The sequence below is a fragment of the Trachemys scripta genome, chromosome 1, assembly GCF_013100865.1.
Source record: "Trachemys scripta elegans isolate TJP31775 chromosome 1, CAS_Tse_1.0, whole genome shotgun sequence".
NCBI classification, from domain to species: Eukaryota; Metazoa; Chordata; order Testudines; family Emydidae; genus Trachemys; species Trachemys scripta.
In genome coordinates this window covers 134,359,120-134,377,675 of record NC_048298.1, presented here as the reverse complement: position 1 = coordinate 134,377,675, position 18,556 = coordinate 134,359,120, and the positions used below count along the sequence as shown (strand labels likewise).

Sequence of the window (18,556 nt, the reverse complement as noted above, 5' to 3'; positions counted from 1 at the left end):
CAGAATCCTCTGCTTCTCAGTTTTGTGCTGGGAAAAATGGGATAGGTACCTACAAGGCATTGTGACTTACAGAATTTAGAGCAGTGGTCCTGGAGATGCAGGAGAAATCTGCAAACAGGCAGCAGCAGCATGAATGTAGTGGAGATGCTGAACCATTTGTGTTTAAACTATTTCTACCCTACCCATTTGATAACTAATGGCTCAGTTCCAAAGTGTAAACACAACCTGTGTTTTTGTGAAATATTATCTATGCATAATGGAGCTGATCCTCTCAGTTATTGCTGTTGGGATGTTACCAGTTTCCTGTAAATTGCAGTGACCAGATTAGCAGCATCAGTTATAGTGTGAAGCTCTGCACAGTGGAAATAGCTATAAATGACTGTGTTGGAAGCACTGGTTGGTCAGGGTTTATTTTTTTTGTTTTTGTTTTTTTTCTTGTATAAAAGTTAAAATCTGAGGAATGCAGAAAACACTGCAGAAAGGCCCTCCAATCTGATTTTTTTGCACCTGCCACTTTCTAATGGTTGCTGTTGCACTTACACAAACACACACACTGTGACAAAGTTCCTCCTCTATCTTGGTGGGTCCTGCGCTTATTGGCAGATTTTCTTGCCTCAGAGATTCACCATGTGGGTTGGGGAACAGCCCAGAGACCTTCCCCTCTGGAAGAACCCACAGTCCAGGTCAATTGGGAGGTTTGGGGGGAACCCGGGCCCACCCTCTACTCCGGGTTCCAGCCCAGGGCCAGTGGACTGCAGCTGTCTATAGTGCCTCCTGTAACAGCTGCATGACAGCTACAACTCCCTGGGCTACTTCCCCATGACCTCCTCCGAACACCTTCCTTATTCTCACCACAGGACCTTCCTCCTGGTGTCTGATAATGCTTGTGCTCCTCAGTCCTCCAGCAGTACACCCTCTCAGCTCCTTGCGCCTCTTGCTCCCAGCTCCTCACACTTGCACCACAAACTGAAGTGAGCTCCTTTTAAAACCCAGGTGCCCTGATTAGCCTGCCTTAATTGATTCTAGCAGCTTCTTAATTGGCTCCAGGTGTCCTAATTAGCCTGCCTGCCTTAACTGGTTCTAGCAGGTTCCTGATTACTCTAGTGCAGCCCTTTCTCTGGTCACTCAGGGAACAGAAAACTACTCATCCAGTGACCAGTATATTTGCCCTCTACAGACTCCTGTACCCCACTGGTCTGGGTCTGCCACAACACATTAAAACATTGCATTGGTTTTGTAAACAAATATGAGTTAATGTGGTGGTAAAACTTTAGAATTTTACTCCTCTACACCTTCTTATCTGTAACTTGTTCTGAATGTGCTGGTCAAGGTGCAGGGCTTCTGATGGACACGTCCTGTGTGGCATAAGCCGGTGTCTTTGAACAGCATTCTTCTTTCTCCGGTTTGCTTTGGTGGCAGTAGAAAAAGAGGACAGTCAGATTGTCTCCCTCCCCTGGGTATTTAAATACCAGAAATGAGTAGTGGATCAGAACCAGAATTGTTTGCAGCCTGAGAGAGAGATAATGTATGTTCACTCTGACATCCTTCTTCTCACCAAACATTAGCTGAACGGTGGCAGTGTTGAAACGTGATGAGGCAAACATCCAGGCTCTGTTGAGAACTTCAGACTGTTTCTCTTGTTAAGATTCAGGAAATGCGTGCTGGTCTCAGGCCCATTATCTGTGGTGTGGCTCTACATCCCTCCTGGATAGTGAAAGCTAGTGGCAGGTCCCAGTTCTAATACTGACAAAGGTTCTCAGTGCCTGAATCTGAGAGAGAAGAATCCCACCATGATTATGTGTGGGAAAGTTTGTCTTAATATAACTTTCTCTTCATGTGAACAACTTGACTGAGTACCAATTTGCCTTAAACTTTTACTTTGCGGGAGCAATCAATAAAACCTTTATCTACCCTCAGCCTACTCCTGGGATGCCACTGAGCATGCTACCTGGTCTCATACATCTTGAGCACCCTGCAGGACACAGCAGCAGCATTTTCATTTATGACTTGGATGATGGAGTGTATGCTTGTATGCTTATTAATTTGTGGATCACACCAAGGGGTTGTAAGCACCTTAGAGGACAAGATTCGACTTCACAAATTGGAGAATTAGTCTGAAATCAACAAGATGAAATTCAATGAACACAGGTACAAAGTACTGTACTTAGGAAGAAAAAAAATCAAATGTACAGCTACTTAATGGGGAATAATTAGTTAGGTGTTAGTACTGCTGAAAAGCATCTTGGGGTCATAGTCAATCACTAATTGAATATGAATCAACAATGTGATGCACTTTTGAAAAAGTCTAATATCGTTGTTGGGTGTATTAATGGGAGTGTTATATGTAAGGCCTGGGAGGTAATCATCCTGCTATACTTGGCACTGAGGAGGCCTTAGCAGGAGTAATGTGTTGAGTTTTGGGTGCCACATTTTAAGAAGATGTTCACAAATTGGAGAGAGATCAGAGGAAAGTGACAAAAATGATAAAAGCTTTAGAAAACCCAAGCTATGAGGAAAGGTCAAAACAACTGGATATCTTTACTCTTGAGGAAAGAAGACTAAGAGAGGACCTCATAAGATTCTTCAAATATGTTAAGGGCTGTTGGGCAGTGATCAATTTTTCTCCATGGCCTTTGAAGGTAGGAGAAGTAATGGGAATAATCTGAAGCAAGGAAGGTTTAGGTTAGATATTGGGAAAAAACTTTCTGAGTACGAGGACATGTGCTGGAATAGGCTTCAAGGGGAAGGTGTGGAAACCCTGTCATTGGAGATTTTTAAGACCAGCTTAGTCAAACACCTGTCAGGGATGATCCAGGTGTATTTGATCCTGTGTCAGATTCTTCAATGGTATTAAGATGAAAGGCAACAATTGCTAGTGACTCCATATTAAGAAGAGTTGACAGAGAATTCACCAAAGAGACTCAGAGACAGCAGGATGGTATGCTGTCTCCCTGGAGAAAAAAACACGAGATTCATCTACAAGATTGGACAGGATTCTAAATTCACCTGGCAAATCTCCACTGCTGATGATGCACATTGGAACCAACAATCTGACATCACGTGGAACTACATAGATTATAGAAGATTTCATGGATTTTGGAAGGGAACTAAAGAAGAGGAAGGTCCAGGTGATCTCAGAGATCCTATCAGTCCAATGAATGAGAGAAAGCAGCATGCAGAAAATATTGGAGGTGAACTGTTGGCTGCTCACCTGGTGTAAAGCTGAATTTTAGTTTTGTGGAACACTGGGTCACATTCCAGTGGGAGAGGGGATTGTCTGAGTGAGATGGTTGCATCTCAGAAGTAGGAGGGCTAATTTTGGTTGGAGATTATTTGGAGCAGCCAGGAGGTTGTTAAATTAATAAATCAAGCAGAAGAGGCTCTGGGTGCATATATGGGTAGAAACTCAAACCAAGTAGAACCAAACCCTATGGAATCCCATTAGAACCACCCCTGTTCAGGGATGATTCCCTCCTGATGACTACTTTTTGAGAAATGTCAGTTATTCAGGTCTTAATTCATTTAGTGTGTGCTTCATTGATACGCTATAGTGCTAATTTTTTTATCAGAATGTTGTGGGTTTATAGCGGGGTGGTTACCCCGCTCCTCCCCTGAAGGGCTTAAAAGAACCCTGGGAGAGGGCTGTGGTTGGGAGAAAGCAGCTATTAGGCTGACTGGGGAAGCAGCCACAGCTGTGCCACACCCCCAATCAGGCCTCAGCTGGCCCTATATAAGAGGCTGGGAGCCAGGAGCTCAGCAGTCTCTCTCTAGCTGTAGAGGAAGATGGGCCTGGCTGCAGGGAGCTGAGCAGAGTACCTGAGTGGAGCAGGGCTGGGGGAAGGCCAGAATCGCTCCAGGCTGGCAACTCCCCAGGCTCCAGGGCCTGGTCCAAGGCCCTCAGAGGTACTGGGAGGCAGAAGAAGGCAGCAGGTCTGAACTCCCTTGCCTGTGATGAATGGCTTTTACACTGTTGTCTGCCCCAGTGAGTGGGGGCTAGATGGGGACTGGCAGTAGCCCATGACTGAGGTAAGGTGGGGATAGAGGGTTGGGGGTTCCCCTGGGTGGGAAGACCCTGAGACTGTGGGGGTATTGCCAGGGGGCAGCACCCCAAAGACAAGGGGCACTGGGTCCTGGGAGGGACATGGGAGCCAGCAGGAAGCAGGACACTGGCCTGCAGAGGGTGCTCTGGAAACTGGAAAGGCTAATTCCCTGAGAGACCAGCAGGAGGTCCTGCAGGGATGAGTCCCTCATGTTTACAGGGGTACTTAGGCAAACAACTTAAAATAGTCTGACACAGATCTTCAAATGGAGTTAGGCACCTAAATACGTTTGAGATCTTGGCCTAAGTCACTTACGTGCTTTTGAAAATGGTTGTAAGACGAGAGAAGGTTTTCTCTTCTGAGTAAAGAACTCTGGATTGGGACTCAGGAGAGGTGAGTGCTAGTCCTGACCATACCACAGATTTTCTATGTGATATTTGGTAAACCTGTGTCATTATGTATATGCACTTATGGGGCCAGGTTTCCACAGGCAACCTTAATTGGGGCATTTTCTAATGCTTTAGTGCTTGACATTGAAACCATAATATTTTTAGTGTGGTTTATTTTATTGTAATATGTATATACAAGAATCTGTGTAGTCCATGATTCTGTGGCTGTTTCACATGCCCTGGACTCCACACCTTTCCTACCATTTGCTGCTGAATTTTGCTCCAGATTGAAAGCTTTTACTGAAAAGAATGATTGTAGCCCTCTGAGTTGTGCAGATAACCTTGAAACTACGAACTGCATGTATCCGGTTTAATGTTATATTCCTGAGCTAGCCTATCACCTTAAGCAATAGCTCTAAGATGCTAACTGCCCCTTTCATCTCAGTGGGCTATTGATTCTGAATCTTAAAGTGACAGTTAGGGGTGGTTGAAAACTTTCCATTCAAAGTTTTTTTGTTTTTTTTTTTCCTTTCCAGACAGGAGGTTCAGTAATCATTGAAATAAATATTGCTGTTGACAGTTCCTGCTTTCCTTGAGAAGTTTTGACTTTTCATCAGAAAACCCAATTCCCCAAAATTGAATATTTTCAACTAAAAACCAAGAACTTTTCCATTTTTGTCCGTTTTGCTTCTTAGACACAGATACTTAAAATAGTGACACAAGCATTTGAGTGTCCTAAACATCAGACTTTGTAGTGAATATGTTAGGCCGCATTATTGTTGCCTAACCCATCATGATGAAAGATCATTTGCTCAAAGTGATTTGTGCAGGGGCCTTTTAACTAAGGAACTTCCTGTGTGATTTCAGCCAGAATATGACAGAGTGAATCTTTGTCTCTCAACTCTCACTGATCCTCTTTAACACAGTCGTCAACGTATTTTTTTTCTCCATCTCCCGTCAGCTCAGATATTTATGCAGAGCAACGTTCAGTACATCTTTTCACATTCTGTTCCACCACTCCAGGTGATGGATCTCCGGCGAACAGTGGAGGCTAACAGAGGGAGTTTGCCTAGGATCTGTCCGAGAGGAGGTATGCTAAGTGCTGCATTAAGGGGGCTTTGATGGTGAGTATCTGAGTGTCTGTTGCAGGGAACAGTTTGTCAGTTTGTCAGTTTGACTGTGTGCTTGATTGTTTGATTGTTTGTTTGAAAAGTGTAAAATGAGAGTGCTTTGTTCCAGGTGGGCCTTGAGTGGGCCGACTGTTATAAAAAGGCAGTCAGCAGCGAACCAGCTGAGCGGCGATCAGTGGAGGCTAACAGAGGGAGTTCGCCTGGGGAGAACCCACTGAGGTTTTCATCTCGCAGGCTTCTGTGAGTTGCTGCAACAGCTGAGGAAGCTCTTAGAAGGAAGAAATTACTGAAGGTGAGCGTTCAGATGTTGTAACCTGCACAGGTTGTGCCATGTTTGTCTTTCTTCCACAGGACAGAAGTGACTTTGTCTGTACAAAGTTCAAGCTGGTCTCCATATTGGAAGAGAAGGTTTGAGGTCTGGAGAAACAAGTATCGACCCTGCACTGCATACGAGAAAATGAAGATTTCCTGGACAGACTTCAGGATATGCTTCTACAGGCACAACATTCTGAAGAATCGGAGCAGGCTGCACAGAGGGGATTGAGGGATGGTGAAGAAATTTGGCATAATGTGACCTCCAGAAGAAGAAAGAGGAGCGTCCATGTACCAGCTTTGGAGATACATGTGAGCAACAGTTTTCATGTTCTCTCCACAGGTACTAATGCAGAGAGTGTACTAGATGATACATCTGAGGGAAGGGAGCAGAAGGAGACTCCACTGATTGGAAGGCATGAGATGCACTGTCCTAGGGATGGGGGTTCCACGACCACCGCTCCCAAGAGAAGGAGGCGGGTGGTGGTGGTCGGGGACTCCCTCCTCAGGGGGACTGAGTCATCTATCTGCCGCCCCGCCCGAGAAAACCGAGAGGTCTGCTGCTTGTCAGGAGCTAGGATTCATGATGTGACAGAGAGACTGCCGAGACTCATCAAGCCGTCGGATCGCTACCCCTTCCTGCTTCTCCAAGTGAGCACCAATGATACTGCCAAGAATGACCTTGAATGGATCACTGCAGACTACGTGGCTCTGGGAAGAAGGATAAAGGAGTTTGAGGCGCAAGTGGCGTTCTCGTCCATCCTCCCTGTGCAGGGAAAAGGCCTGGGTAGAGACAGTTGAATTGTGGAAGTCAACGAATGGCTACACAGGTGGTGTCGGAGAGAAGGCTTTGGATTCTTCAACCATGGGATGGTGTTCCAAGAAGGAGGAGTGCTAGGCAGAGACGGGCTCCACCTAAGGAAGAGAGGGAAGAGCATCTTCGCAAGCAGGCTGGCTAACCTAGTGAGGAGGGCTTTAAACTAGGTTCACCGGGGGAAGGAGACCAAAGCCCTGAGGTAAGTGGGGAAATGGGATACCGGGAGGAAGCACAAGAAGGAGAGTGCAAGAAGGGAGGACTCCTGTCTCAGACTGAGAAAGCGGGACAATCAGCAAGTTATCTTAAGTGCCTATACACAAATGCAAGAAGCCTGGGAAACAAGCAGGGAGAACTGGAAGTCCTGGCACAGTCAAGGAACTATGATGTGATTCGAATAACAGACTTGGTGGGATAACTCGCATGACTGGAGTACTGTCATGGATGGATATAAACTGTTCAGGAAGGACAGGCAGGGAAGAAAAGGTGGGGGAGTTGCATTGTATGTAAGAGAGGAGTATGACTGCTCAGAACTCCAGTATGAAACTACAGAAAAACCTGAGAGTCTCTGGATAAAGTTTATAAGTGTGAGCAAAACAAAAGTGATGTCGTGGTGGGAGTCTGCTATAGACCACCAGACCGGGGGATGAGTTGGACAAGGCTTTCTTACGGCAACTAGCAGAAGTTACTAGATAACAGGCCCTGGTTCTCATGGGAGACTTGAATCACCCTGATATCTGCTGGGAGAGCAATACAGCGGTGCATAGACAATCCAGGAAGTTTTTGGAAAGTGTAGGGTACAATTTCCTGGTGCAAGTGCTGGAGGAATCAACTAGGCGCAGAGTTCTTCTAGACCTGCTGCTCACAAACTGGGAAGAATTAGTAGGGGAAGCAAAAGTGGATGGGAACCTGGGAGGCAGTGACCAGGAGATGGTCGAGTTCAGGATCCTGACACAAAGAAGAAAGGAGAGCAGCAGAATACGGACCCTGGACTTCAGAAAAGCAGACTTTGACTCCCTCAGGGAACTGATGGGCAGGATCCCCTGGGAGAATAACATGAGGGGGAAAGGAGTCCAGGAGTGCTTGCTGTATTTTAAAGAATCCTTATTGAAGTTGCAGGAAAAAAAAAACATCCCGATGTGTAAAAAGAACAGTAAATATGGCAGGCGACCAGCTTGGCTTAACAGTGAAATCCTTGCTGATCTTAAACGCAAAAAAGAAGCTTACAAGAAGTGGAAGATTAGACAAATGACCAGGGAGGAGTATAAAAATATTGCTCAGGCATGCAGGAGTGAAATCAGGAAGGCCAAATCACACTTGGAGTTGCAGCTAGCAAGAGATGTTAAGAGTAACAAGAAGGGTTTCTTCAGGTATGTTAGCAACAAGAAGAAAGTCAAGGAAAGTGTGGGCCCCTTACTGAATGAGGGAGGCAACCTAGTGACAGAGGATGTGGAAAAAGCTAATGTACTCAATGCTTTATTTGCCTCTATCTTAACAAACAAGGTCAGCTCCCAGATTGCTGCACTGGGCAGCACAGTATGGGGAAGAGGTGACCAGCCCTCTGTGGAGAAAGAAGTGGTTCGGGACTATTTAGAAAAAGTGGATGAGCACAAGTCCATGGGGCTGGATGCGCTGCATCCAAGGGTGCTAAAGGAGTTGGCGGATGTGATTGCAGAGCCATTGGCCATTATCTTTGAAAACTCATGGCGATCGAGGGAGGTCCCGGATGACTGGAAAAAGGCTAATGTAGTGCCCATCTTTTAAAAAGGGAAGAAGGAGGATCCAGGGAACTACAGGCCAGTCAGCCTCACTTCAGTCCCTGGAAAAATCATGGAGCAGGTCCTCAAGGAATCAATTCTGAAGCACTTAGAGGAGAGGAAAGTGATCAGGAACAGTCAGCATGGATTCACCAAGGGCAAGTCATGCCTGAGTAACCTCATTGCCTTCTATGAGGAGATAACTGGGTCTGTGGATGAAGGGAAAGCAGTGGATGTGTTATTCCTTGACTTTAGCAAAGCTTTTGATACAGTCTCCCACAATATTCTTGACAGCAAGTTAAAGAAGTAGGGGCTGGATGAATGGACTATAAGGTGGACAGAAAGCTGGCTAGATCATCAGGCTCAAGGGGTAGTGATCAATGGCTCCATGTCTAGTTGGCAGGCGGTTTCAAGCGGAGGGCCCCAAGGGTCGGTCCTGTGGCCGGTTTTGTTCAATATCTTCATTAATGATCTGGAGGATGGCGTGGACTGAACTCTCAACAAGTTTGCAGATGACACTAAACTGGGAGGAGTGGTAGATATGCTGGAGGGTAGGGATAGGATACAGAGGGACCTAGACAAGTTAGAGGATTGGGCCAAAAGAAACCTGATGAGGTTCAAAAAGGACAAGTGCAGAATCCTGCACTTAGGACGGAAGAATCCCATTCACTGTTACAGACTAGGGACCGAATGGCTAGGAAGCAGTTTTGCAGAAAAGGACCTAGGGGTTACAGTGGACGAGAAGCTGGATATGAGTCAACAGAGTGCCTTTGTTGCCAAGAAGGCTAATGGCATTTTGGACTGTATAAGTAGGGGCATTGCCAGCAGATCGAGGGACGTGATCATTCGCCTCTATTCAACATTGGTGAGGCCTCATCTGGAGTACTGTGTCCAGTTTTGGGCCCCACACTACAAGAAGAATGTGGAAAAATTGGAAAGAGTCCAGCAGAGGGCAACAAAAATGATTAGGGGGCTGGAGCACATGACTTATGAGGAGAGGCTGAGGGAACTTGGATTGTTTAGTCTTCAGAAGAGAAGAATGAGGGGGGAATTGATAGCTGCTTTCAACTACCTGAAAGGGGGTTCCAAAGAGGATGGATCTAGACTGTTCTCAATGGTACCTGATGACAGAACAAGGAGTAATGGTCTCAAGTTGCAGTGGGGGAGGTTTAGGCTGGATATTAGGAAAAACTTTTTCACTAGGAGGGTGGTGAAGCACTGGAATGGGTTACCTAGGGAGCTGGTGGAATCTCCTTCCTTAGACATTTTTAAGGGCAGGCTTGACAAAGCCCTGTCTGGGATGATTTAATTGGGAATTGATCCTGCTTTGAGCAGGGGGTTGGACTAGATGACCTCCTGAGGTCCCTTCTAACCCTGATATTCTATGATTCTATGATCTCAACACATCAACGCAGATATCATCACTTGTTGGGACTTTGATTGCTATATAGTGAAGGTTTACATCTCTCATCTAATTCTAAGGAGTGACAAAGGTATCTATTTTGAAAGATCTTAAATATATTTATTAAATTTTGTCTCATGCAATTTATTACATATGTCAAAACATATCTCTATATGCAATGCATTATTTAGTGTTGATGCTCTAGCATATGATTTCTGTATTTGTAGCTCTGTGTTCTTTTCACTAGCATATAAAGATCATCACCAACAAGGGAATGCAGAAGATGGGTTACATCTTAATATTAGTAAAAGATTTGGTAAAAAGTCTCAAGAGATATTACTGGAAATGTTGCTCCTAATTTGCTAAGAAGTAAGCATAATCTTTCTGACTGAAAATTAACAGGGTCACCATGAATAAGGGGTAATCATAAACATCAAAGTATTGAATGAAAGATTTATATTTGGTCAGGTATTGCAGGGATTCAGCCACCATCTTAAAGTGGATCCATGTGAAAAGTTGTTTTCTATTTTTAAATATTTTACTGATTTTGGAGATCATATTTCTAAATGGAAGATTTTAAGTGTGATCAATTTCCTTAGTATCTGTACTAATGATCTGGAAGAGAGTGTAAACAACATGTTAATACAATTTTGAAATGATTCTACATTGTTCTGAATCCTAGAAAAGTCATGAAAACAATTCAAAAGAACAGATGTTACCAATATGCATGAATAATAACCAAATAAAATCTAGACTGATGCATCACCCTTATGCAACAATCACAGCCCAGATCCGCTGCATTCAGTATGCTAATGGTACCTAGAGATAATCTCTTGGGCACTCTAGACACGCCAATTTCTGTAAAGGGTCCTCAGCTCTAAGTTGTTTCCCCTTTTATTCTGCTAGAGCCTGAGTTTATTGACCATAAGGGCATGGTGCAGAACTCATTTTATCACTCTTGTGTTAGCTTGAGAGAAGTCTTCTGCAAGAATGGGCCTCAGACAGTGTTTCTGAATTATTTCTATCAAACTATTGTGAGGAATAAAACTTTCAAAATGGGAGAAACTTTGCTAAAATTTTCATAATAAATTTGTCATGTTTTGGTTCAAAAATGTGAAAATTAGGAAATTTTCAACTACATCTATAAATAAATATACAAATAAATTGCATTAATTTGACAAGTAAATTGTTTTGAAAAAAATTGTTTTTCATAGAAAAATTGCAAAATTGTTGTTTATTTTACTGCCTGTAGAAATTATTTACTAAAGGGAGAAACAGTCTATTGGTAACACAAGCTGCAGGTAGGATATCTTTATGATTTTTATTTTCATAGAGTTTGCACTGGTATCTATTAGAACTTAATAAACAATTATTTGATGATGCTCAAGAAGAAAGAAAAATACAAATCATTCCTTGTTATGAGGTGTAACAGTATCTTTGTGGCACCCTGGTGGTAGCCCCAAAATCCTACCACACCCTGCCCCAGGAAAGAAGCAGCGAAGGTGGGTCCTCCAGACCTGCCTAGAGAGGCTACATAGAAGCAATCAATTAGAGCCCAGCAGGCTCAGATAAAAGGAACTGCAGAGCCCAAGCAGGTCAGTTTCTGCTTGGGACCAGAAGAATGCGGAAGGGCTGGAGGACAGAGAAACTCTCCAGGCAAAAAGCAACAAAGAGTCTTGCGGCACCTTATAGACTAACAGATGTATTGGAGCATAAGCTTTCATGGGTGAATACTTACTTTGTCAGACGCATGTAATGGAAATTTCCAGAGGCAGGTATAAATATGCAGGCAAGAATCAGTCTAGAGATACAGGCGAATCTCATCTTACGCGGGGGTTCCGTTCCACAGTTAACGCGTAAAGTGAATATCACATATAGTCAAAATTACATTGAGTTGAATGGTGCGCGGAATTGCCCGCATTACAAATACAGTATTAAAATTGTTATTTTTCTCATTTTTTTTGTTTTGTTTTTTGTTTTTGCCGACCGCGTAAAGCTGAAATCGCGCATGTTAAATGCGCTCAAGATGTGACAGACCTGTAACTGCATATTTATACCTGCCTCTGGAAATTTCCATTACATGCGTCTGACGAAGTGGGTATTCACCCACGAAAACTTATGCTCCAATACATCTGTTAGTCTATAAGGTGCCACAGGACCCTTTGTTGCTTTTTACAGATCCAGACTAACACAGCTACCCCTCTGATACTTGTCTCCAGGGAAAGAGGCCTGGAATAGATGGAGAGAACCCAAGGACTTGTAATCCTAAGGTAAAAGAGACAAGGATATGGAACTGATTGGGAAGCAGCCCAGGGATTTCAGCAGCAACTGTTAAGGGAAGTAATATGTGGCTGCTGCTAACAGGGTCCCTTGGTTGGGACCTGGAATATGGGGTGGGATTGGGTTCCCCACTCACCAGTGATAAAGTAGCCTAAGTCCTGAAAAGGGGACGGGCTTATTTACTGAAAGCCTGAGAAAGGGGCTAGAATTTAAACAGGCCCAGAGATGGGGCTAAGGACCCTGGTGAGGGCTGATCATTTGTTGAACTCTATTACCCCAGAAGGGGTTCATTCAATGCAAATTATCATAGCACATAGGTGCCGACTTCCACTCTACCTGGGGGTGCTCAGCCCCCATCCCGTCCACCCCAGGCCCCATCCACACTCCACCCTTTCCTCCAAGCCCCTGCCCCTGGTCTGCCTCCACCCCCACTCCACCTTCCCCAAGTCCCCTGTTGTGTCCCTCTGATAGCCCTGGTATCTGGCTGCTCAAAATCAGCAGCCAGGCATTCTCCCTCAGCACTCCACTTTTTGCCCTTTCCTTCACAAATGTTATGCAACACTCAGCTATGACCATGGGAATATTTTCCTCATTCAGATCTAGCCTGCCATAAAGGCATCACTAGGGTACCTTTAATCACATTCAATGGTCATCCTGCACCTACTCAGCCTATTGTTGAAATGCTCCTTACTGCTATCCAGATTTCCTGTGTATGGTTTCATGAGCCATGTGTGCCATCTATCGCCCCTCTGCAGTTAGGGAAACCCATTGGTGGAAAGCCATCCTCAATTTCACGCACATTGCAAAGAGTCATGGTCTTGTACAGCAAGATGGATTAATGTCCCTGAAAACTTGTATTAATGCAGGACCAACGGTCGACTTTCCAACTCCAAATTTCCTTGAGTGACTGACTGGTAGCAATCTGGAGTTGCCAGCTTCCACATTGCAATCGCCATGCGCTTCTCCACCGAGAGGTCAGCTCTTATTTGGGTGTCCTTGTTCCGCAGGGCTGGGGCGAGCTCCGCACACAGTTCCAGGAAGGTGGCTTTCCACATCCTAAAGTTCTGCAGCCACTGCTCATCATTCCAACCTGCATAACAATGTGATCCCACCACTCAGTGCTAGTTTCCCAAGCCCAGAAGTGACATTCCACCATGTTAATCTGCTCCGTGAATGCCAAAAGCAATCTCATGTTCTGCTATCCAAGTAATCCATGTTCATAGTGTGTCACACAGTTGTGACTCCCATCGCCTTCACAAGTTCAAGATTAACTCCGCTAGCATTTGTGAGGTGCTACTGACAATTAGCAGAGCAGTGGAGAGCAGCTCAGGATCCATTCCTGCTGACAGAGATGGCAGGGCGAGCAGAAAGCAGGGACGTTGAACAATGCCACAAACTGGAAATGGAAGCACAGGGAATGCTGGGACGAAAAGCAATGCATCATGGGACATAGAGCCTAGTCCCATGATGCACTGCTATCTGCTCCATCTTCCCACAACACCTCGCTGCACAAAGTGGATAGCTGAATTGTGGGATAGCTATCCACAGTGCATTGCTCTCACTGTTGATGTGCCAATCCCATGTGTGGACGCGCTATGCCGAAAGAGAAAGACAGTGTGAATATGCAACAAGGATTTTCTTTGAATGTTTTTTGGTCATTGACCAAACTTTCAGCAAAAAAACTCTGCCAGTGTAGACATACTCTCAGTCCTGACTCTACCACAGATATCCTACATGATGCTGGGTAAAACTGTGTCATAATGCATATGCACAATGCAGCCAGGTTTGAACAGGCAACCTTAATTGAGGCCTTTGTTGACACTTGAGTGCTTGACTTTGTAACCTTAATTATTTTTTTTAGTGTGGTTCATTTATATACAAGACTGTGTAGTCCATGATTCTGTTGCTGGTTCAGATGCTCTAGAATCCATACCTTGCCTACTCCTTACTGCTGAATTGTGCTCCAGAATGAAAGCTTTCATTTAAAAGAATGATTCTAACCCTGTGGGTTGTGCAGATGATCTTAAAACTGTGAACTGAATGTATCCAGTTCAATGTTAATGTAAGGGGACTGTTGCCCCCTTACTAACATTCAGTGGGGTGTTTTGGTTGCTAGCTCCCAGCACTAAAAGGGGAAGGGTCGATGGCAAATCAGGAGCCTGAGACTGACAGTCCCCAGGGGCAATGGGGAGAGGCCAATGCTCCAGATCAGCCTGATTGACAGGGCGGGCAGGCTAATCAGAGAGTCAGGAGGCCAGGGTGGGTCCCGTCCTCCGTGTGAACCGGAATGGCCTGAGTCAGACAGAGTGGGGCCGAGCTAAGGAGAGGGCAGGGGCCCGAGCTGAGCTGCTGGGAGCAGAGCTGCAGCCCCAAAGCCAGAGCACGGCCCAGAGAGAGCAGAGCTGCCCTGGGAGCACAGCTGCAGCAACCAGAGCCAGAGGGGGCCAGACAAGCAGCCAGGAAGCAGGTCAGAGCTGGGAGCGGAGTCACAGAAGCAGCCTGCAGAGCAGACCTGTGCTGGGGGCAGAGCTGCAGCAACCAGAGCCAGAGAGGCCAGAGAAGCAGCCCAGGGAGTTGAAGGCAGAGCAGCAGCAGCAGCCGGGCTGAGGCAGAGTGGAGCTGGAGCCAGGGCTGGAGCAGTCCGGAGCTGGGGCTGGAGCCGTCCGGAGCCGTGTGCAGTCCGAGTGTGGTGAGCAGCTGGGGAGAGTGAGGGGGACCCTGGGCAGTGGGCCCAGCACAGGGAGACGCCTCAGCCAAGAGGCCTTGCAGGCCAAACTTGCAGGGGGATCATAACCCTGACCGGGCGGGGGCGACGCTGGGAAGAAGGGTCCTGCCACCTAGAGCCTGAGAGCGTGTGGCCACCACCGGAGCAAGTGTCCAATCCACAGTGTCTCTGCAGCACAGACAGGGCCTGAGAAGCAGGCCTGGGACCTACAAGGAACAGACTGAACTGCCCTGACGTTCCAGAGACACTGTTTGTAATGTTCCCTGCCACAGAGCGGGGTGATGTGTTTTCCTTTATCCTTTCCCATTTTTCCTTATTCTTTTTTAAAATTAATTGTTAATTAAACAACTTGTATTTGCTTTAAATTGTATGGAATAATCAGTGGGTCAGGGAGGTGCCCAGTGCAGAGAGAGTACCCCGGAGTGGGGACACCCTAGCCCCTGTCCTAGGTGACCACAGCAGGGTTGGGGGTCGAGCCCCCCAGGAATCCTGGGCCCAGCCTTGTTGGGGTTACGAGGACTCAGCCAGACAGGAGAGTGGAAGGGGAGCCCTCAAGGGCAGGGAGGCCTCTGGGTAAAGGAAGTGGGAGCGGGGACTCAGATCCTTTCGCTAGTCCACTTCACCGGGGTAGTGCAGAAGCCAGGAAAGTTCCCCACAATAGCGGGACCATTCCCCCGCTTACATTATATTCCTGAGCTAGCAGACCACCTTCAGCAATAGCTCTGAAGTGTTAATTGGCCCCTTCATCTCAACAGTGACAATTGTAGGTTGTTGAAAATTTTCCATTGAAAGTTTTTTCTGAGAGGAAAATCAGTAATCGATGCTAAGGATTTTTGCTCAAAATAAGGTTCATATGACCATAAGAAAATGAAATCTAGACAAATACAACACCCTTACAAAAATATGCCCATAGCTCAGATCAGTTGCATTCAGTCTGTCAATGGTATCTAGATATCTTTGGGACCCTAGGCAGGCCAATTTCTGTAGAGGGTCCTCAGCTCTGAGTTTCTTCCCTTGTAATTCTGCTACAGCCTGTGTTTATTGACCACTGGGGCATGATGCAGAGCTAAATTGTATCACTCTTGTTTTAGCTTGAGGGGAATCTTCTACAGGAAAGGGCCTCAGACAGTGTTTCTGAATTATTTCTCTCTATCACACCACTGTATAGGAATAAGAAATAAAGCTGTCTCAAAATGGGAAAAATGTTGCTTAAATTTTCATGATCTGTTGGTTATGTTTTGGTTGAAAAGGGTGACAATTTGCAGCCACATCAATAGCCATTTTTTTTAAAAGAACATCATAAAAAGAAAATAATAAAAAATGCAATCATTTTACAAGTATATTTTCTTGAAACATTCTGTTTTTCATAGAAGCATCACAAAATTTGATTATTTTTTTTGACTGGCTCTTGAAAATAGTTAGTTGAGGGAGGAATTTTATTGATACTGCCATCAGCTGCAAGGATATTTTTGTGATTTTTGTTCATATTGGGTTTGCAGGATAACCAGTTAGAACTTAAGAAACAATTCTGTTGATGTTGCCCAAGAAAAAAAAATATATAGATCACTCATTCTTAGTTGTGTTGGCGCTGCAGTGCAAAGAGGATTAAAGCACAATAATAACTTATTTTAACCAATAAGGTTAACAATTAAGACTTTGAAGATAGATAGCAAGTATGCTGTGTAGGAAGAAGCCACTGTCATTTTTCAGAGTTCAATTATACTTTGAATGTCTGGAGAACCTTCTCTCTGCAGTTAAAATTGTTTGTTTCTTTCTATGTTTGTTTGTATTAGTATTTCCAAAAGTGCAAAATCCTACCTTTCTAAAGATGGCTTTCATAAAATTTATTCCTTGTAAGGTTATTTGTTCTTCTCCTTGCCTAATTTTTTGACATATAATTATAAGTTTGATCCCAAATTTAGCTAGCCCTCAGACTGGCTTCTTTAATTCAACCTATTATGCCATAAAACAAGTCACATTTTCTTTCACTTGTTACAATAAATTCATATATCTGTCATGTCAGTTATTTATCAGGTCCACCTTGCTCCACAAAAGCAAAATAAAGAGTGCTTATAATTCAAATAACTGTGCTTTTATTGCCAAAAAACCACAACACCATGCACACACACACAGACACACACCCATTCTTGGGTGGGGGTATCAGTGGAGGGCTGATTTTTCATAGCTGAGCGTAAGTCCAGCTTCCATTTGTAAAGGTGTTTGTGGGGGTGGAGTGAACAGGAACGCAAGAAATCCCAGAAATCAGAAAGGAATGTGCGGATAGAGTTTGGGGAGGGCATGGGAAAGAGTTCTAAAGGGGAGGGTGGGAACACATCTGCGTCAGGAGGCACTGCAGCATGTCGGTTTGCCGCTCCAAAAACTTTTATCAGCCTCTCTGTTACGTCCCTAGTGTACGTCTCATTTTCTTTTCTTTCCTGCTTGTCGTTCTCTCTCCACTGCCTGTGTTCTGTCTTGTCTGCATCAGAGTACAGCAGCACCTCCCAGAATATGTCTTCCTTGTTCCATCTTTGGCGCTTTTTTGGCTGCAGTGGAGGGGATGCCTCCTCTCAAAGACATATCTGGTGAAACACACGTAACAATAAACAGAAGCATTATTGTTAAGTACATGTACAGCATTGAAAAGATACATTAAAATACACCACTGGTATCACACCAATCATTTTCCTGCTGACCCTTGTTCACCGGCATGTATGCTTCCCACCTCAAGCTTGGTGAGTGTACCCATGGGTGGGGGACAGTGTACGTGGGAGAAAAGCAGTGTGAAAGTGGTCACGGGGCACTTCTCGGGGACAATTCTCTACAGTTTCCCACCATTTTCCACAGGTGGGGGTCATTGTGGCAGATATCTCACTCCACAGGGGAAGCAGAGAGGAAAGGGAGCATCTACTCCATGCTTGTGGCTTCCACTCCAGTCCCTCTGCTGCTCACCTGTGTGCCGCTTTGGTCTCTCACAAGTAATTGCAGATTGGCACTGGAAAGTGTTCCTCAATGGGGAAGGAACAAAGCAGCTCTGCCAAGGAACCTCTGGCAGAGACTTGCAGAGTACCTGGATTCCTGTGAAATCTCAGTGTGTATCAACACCCTGTTCCACTGTACTGCCTAGCTGCATGAGGATATGTCCAGCACACAGAAACACAGCCAGCTTTGTACATTTCTCTGCCCTCAACGCACCTCCGCACTTCAGAAAGCAAAACCGCTTACTGGGATCTCCTCTCCTGCTTCTTGCTCACCAGAAAGCAACTGACGAGACTGGCTAGAACCTCCGGAGTGGAGAACATCTCTGGACAGCTTGCAGTACCAGGCGACCCCGCTGTGGGCTCCACATTGTCTTCTGCCTCCACCTCTTCATCAATCACTTCCTCCTCTGGGATAGGTGCAGTTTCCGTCAGCTCCAGCCCTGCTGAAGTATACATAGGCTCTTGGCCCTGGAGATGGGGTCGCTGCCGAGGACAGCATCCAACGCCTTATCAAAATGGCAGGTTTGAGGTGCAGCATCGGAGCAACAGTTTGTCTCCCGCACTTTCTGGTACGTTTGCCTCAGCTCTTTCACCTTTGCTTTGTACTGCATCATGTCCCAATCATAGCCCTTTTCCCACAAGCTGAGCGCATTCTGGCCATAGGTATTGAAATTCCTACAGCTGGAGCACAGCTGGGACTGCAGAGCCTCCTCTCCCCAAATACTGAGC

The 18,556-nt window shown here is 45.4% G+C and overlaps 1 protein-coding gene across 1 annotated transcript in view; it reads right to left on the bottom strand.

Moving 5' to 3' along the window:
- The window catches only part of LOC117873414 (oxidized low-density lipoprotein receptor 1-like), a 46,051-nt gene extending 27,768 nt beyond the window's left edge, over positions 1-18,283 (bottom strand). Inside the window, exon 1 of the mRNA XM_034762810.1 lies at positions 18,169-18,283. Within this exon, the coding sequence (XP_034618701.1) occupies positions 18,169-18,283 (115 nt within the window). The remainder of the gene's footprint in view (positions 1-18,168) is intronic.
- Between the last annotated feature and the right edge of the window lie 273 nt (positions 18,284-18,556).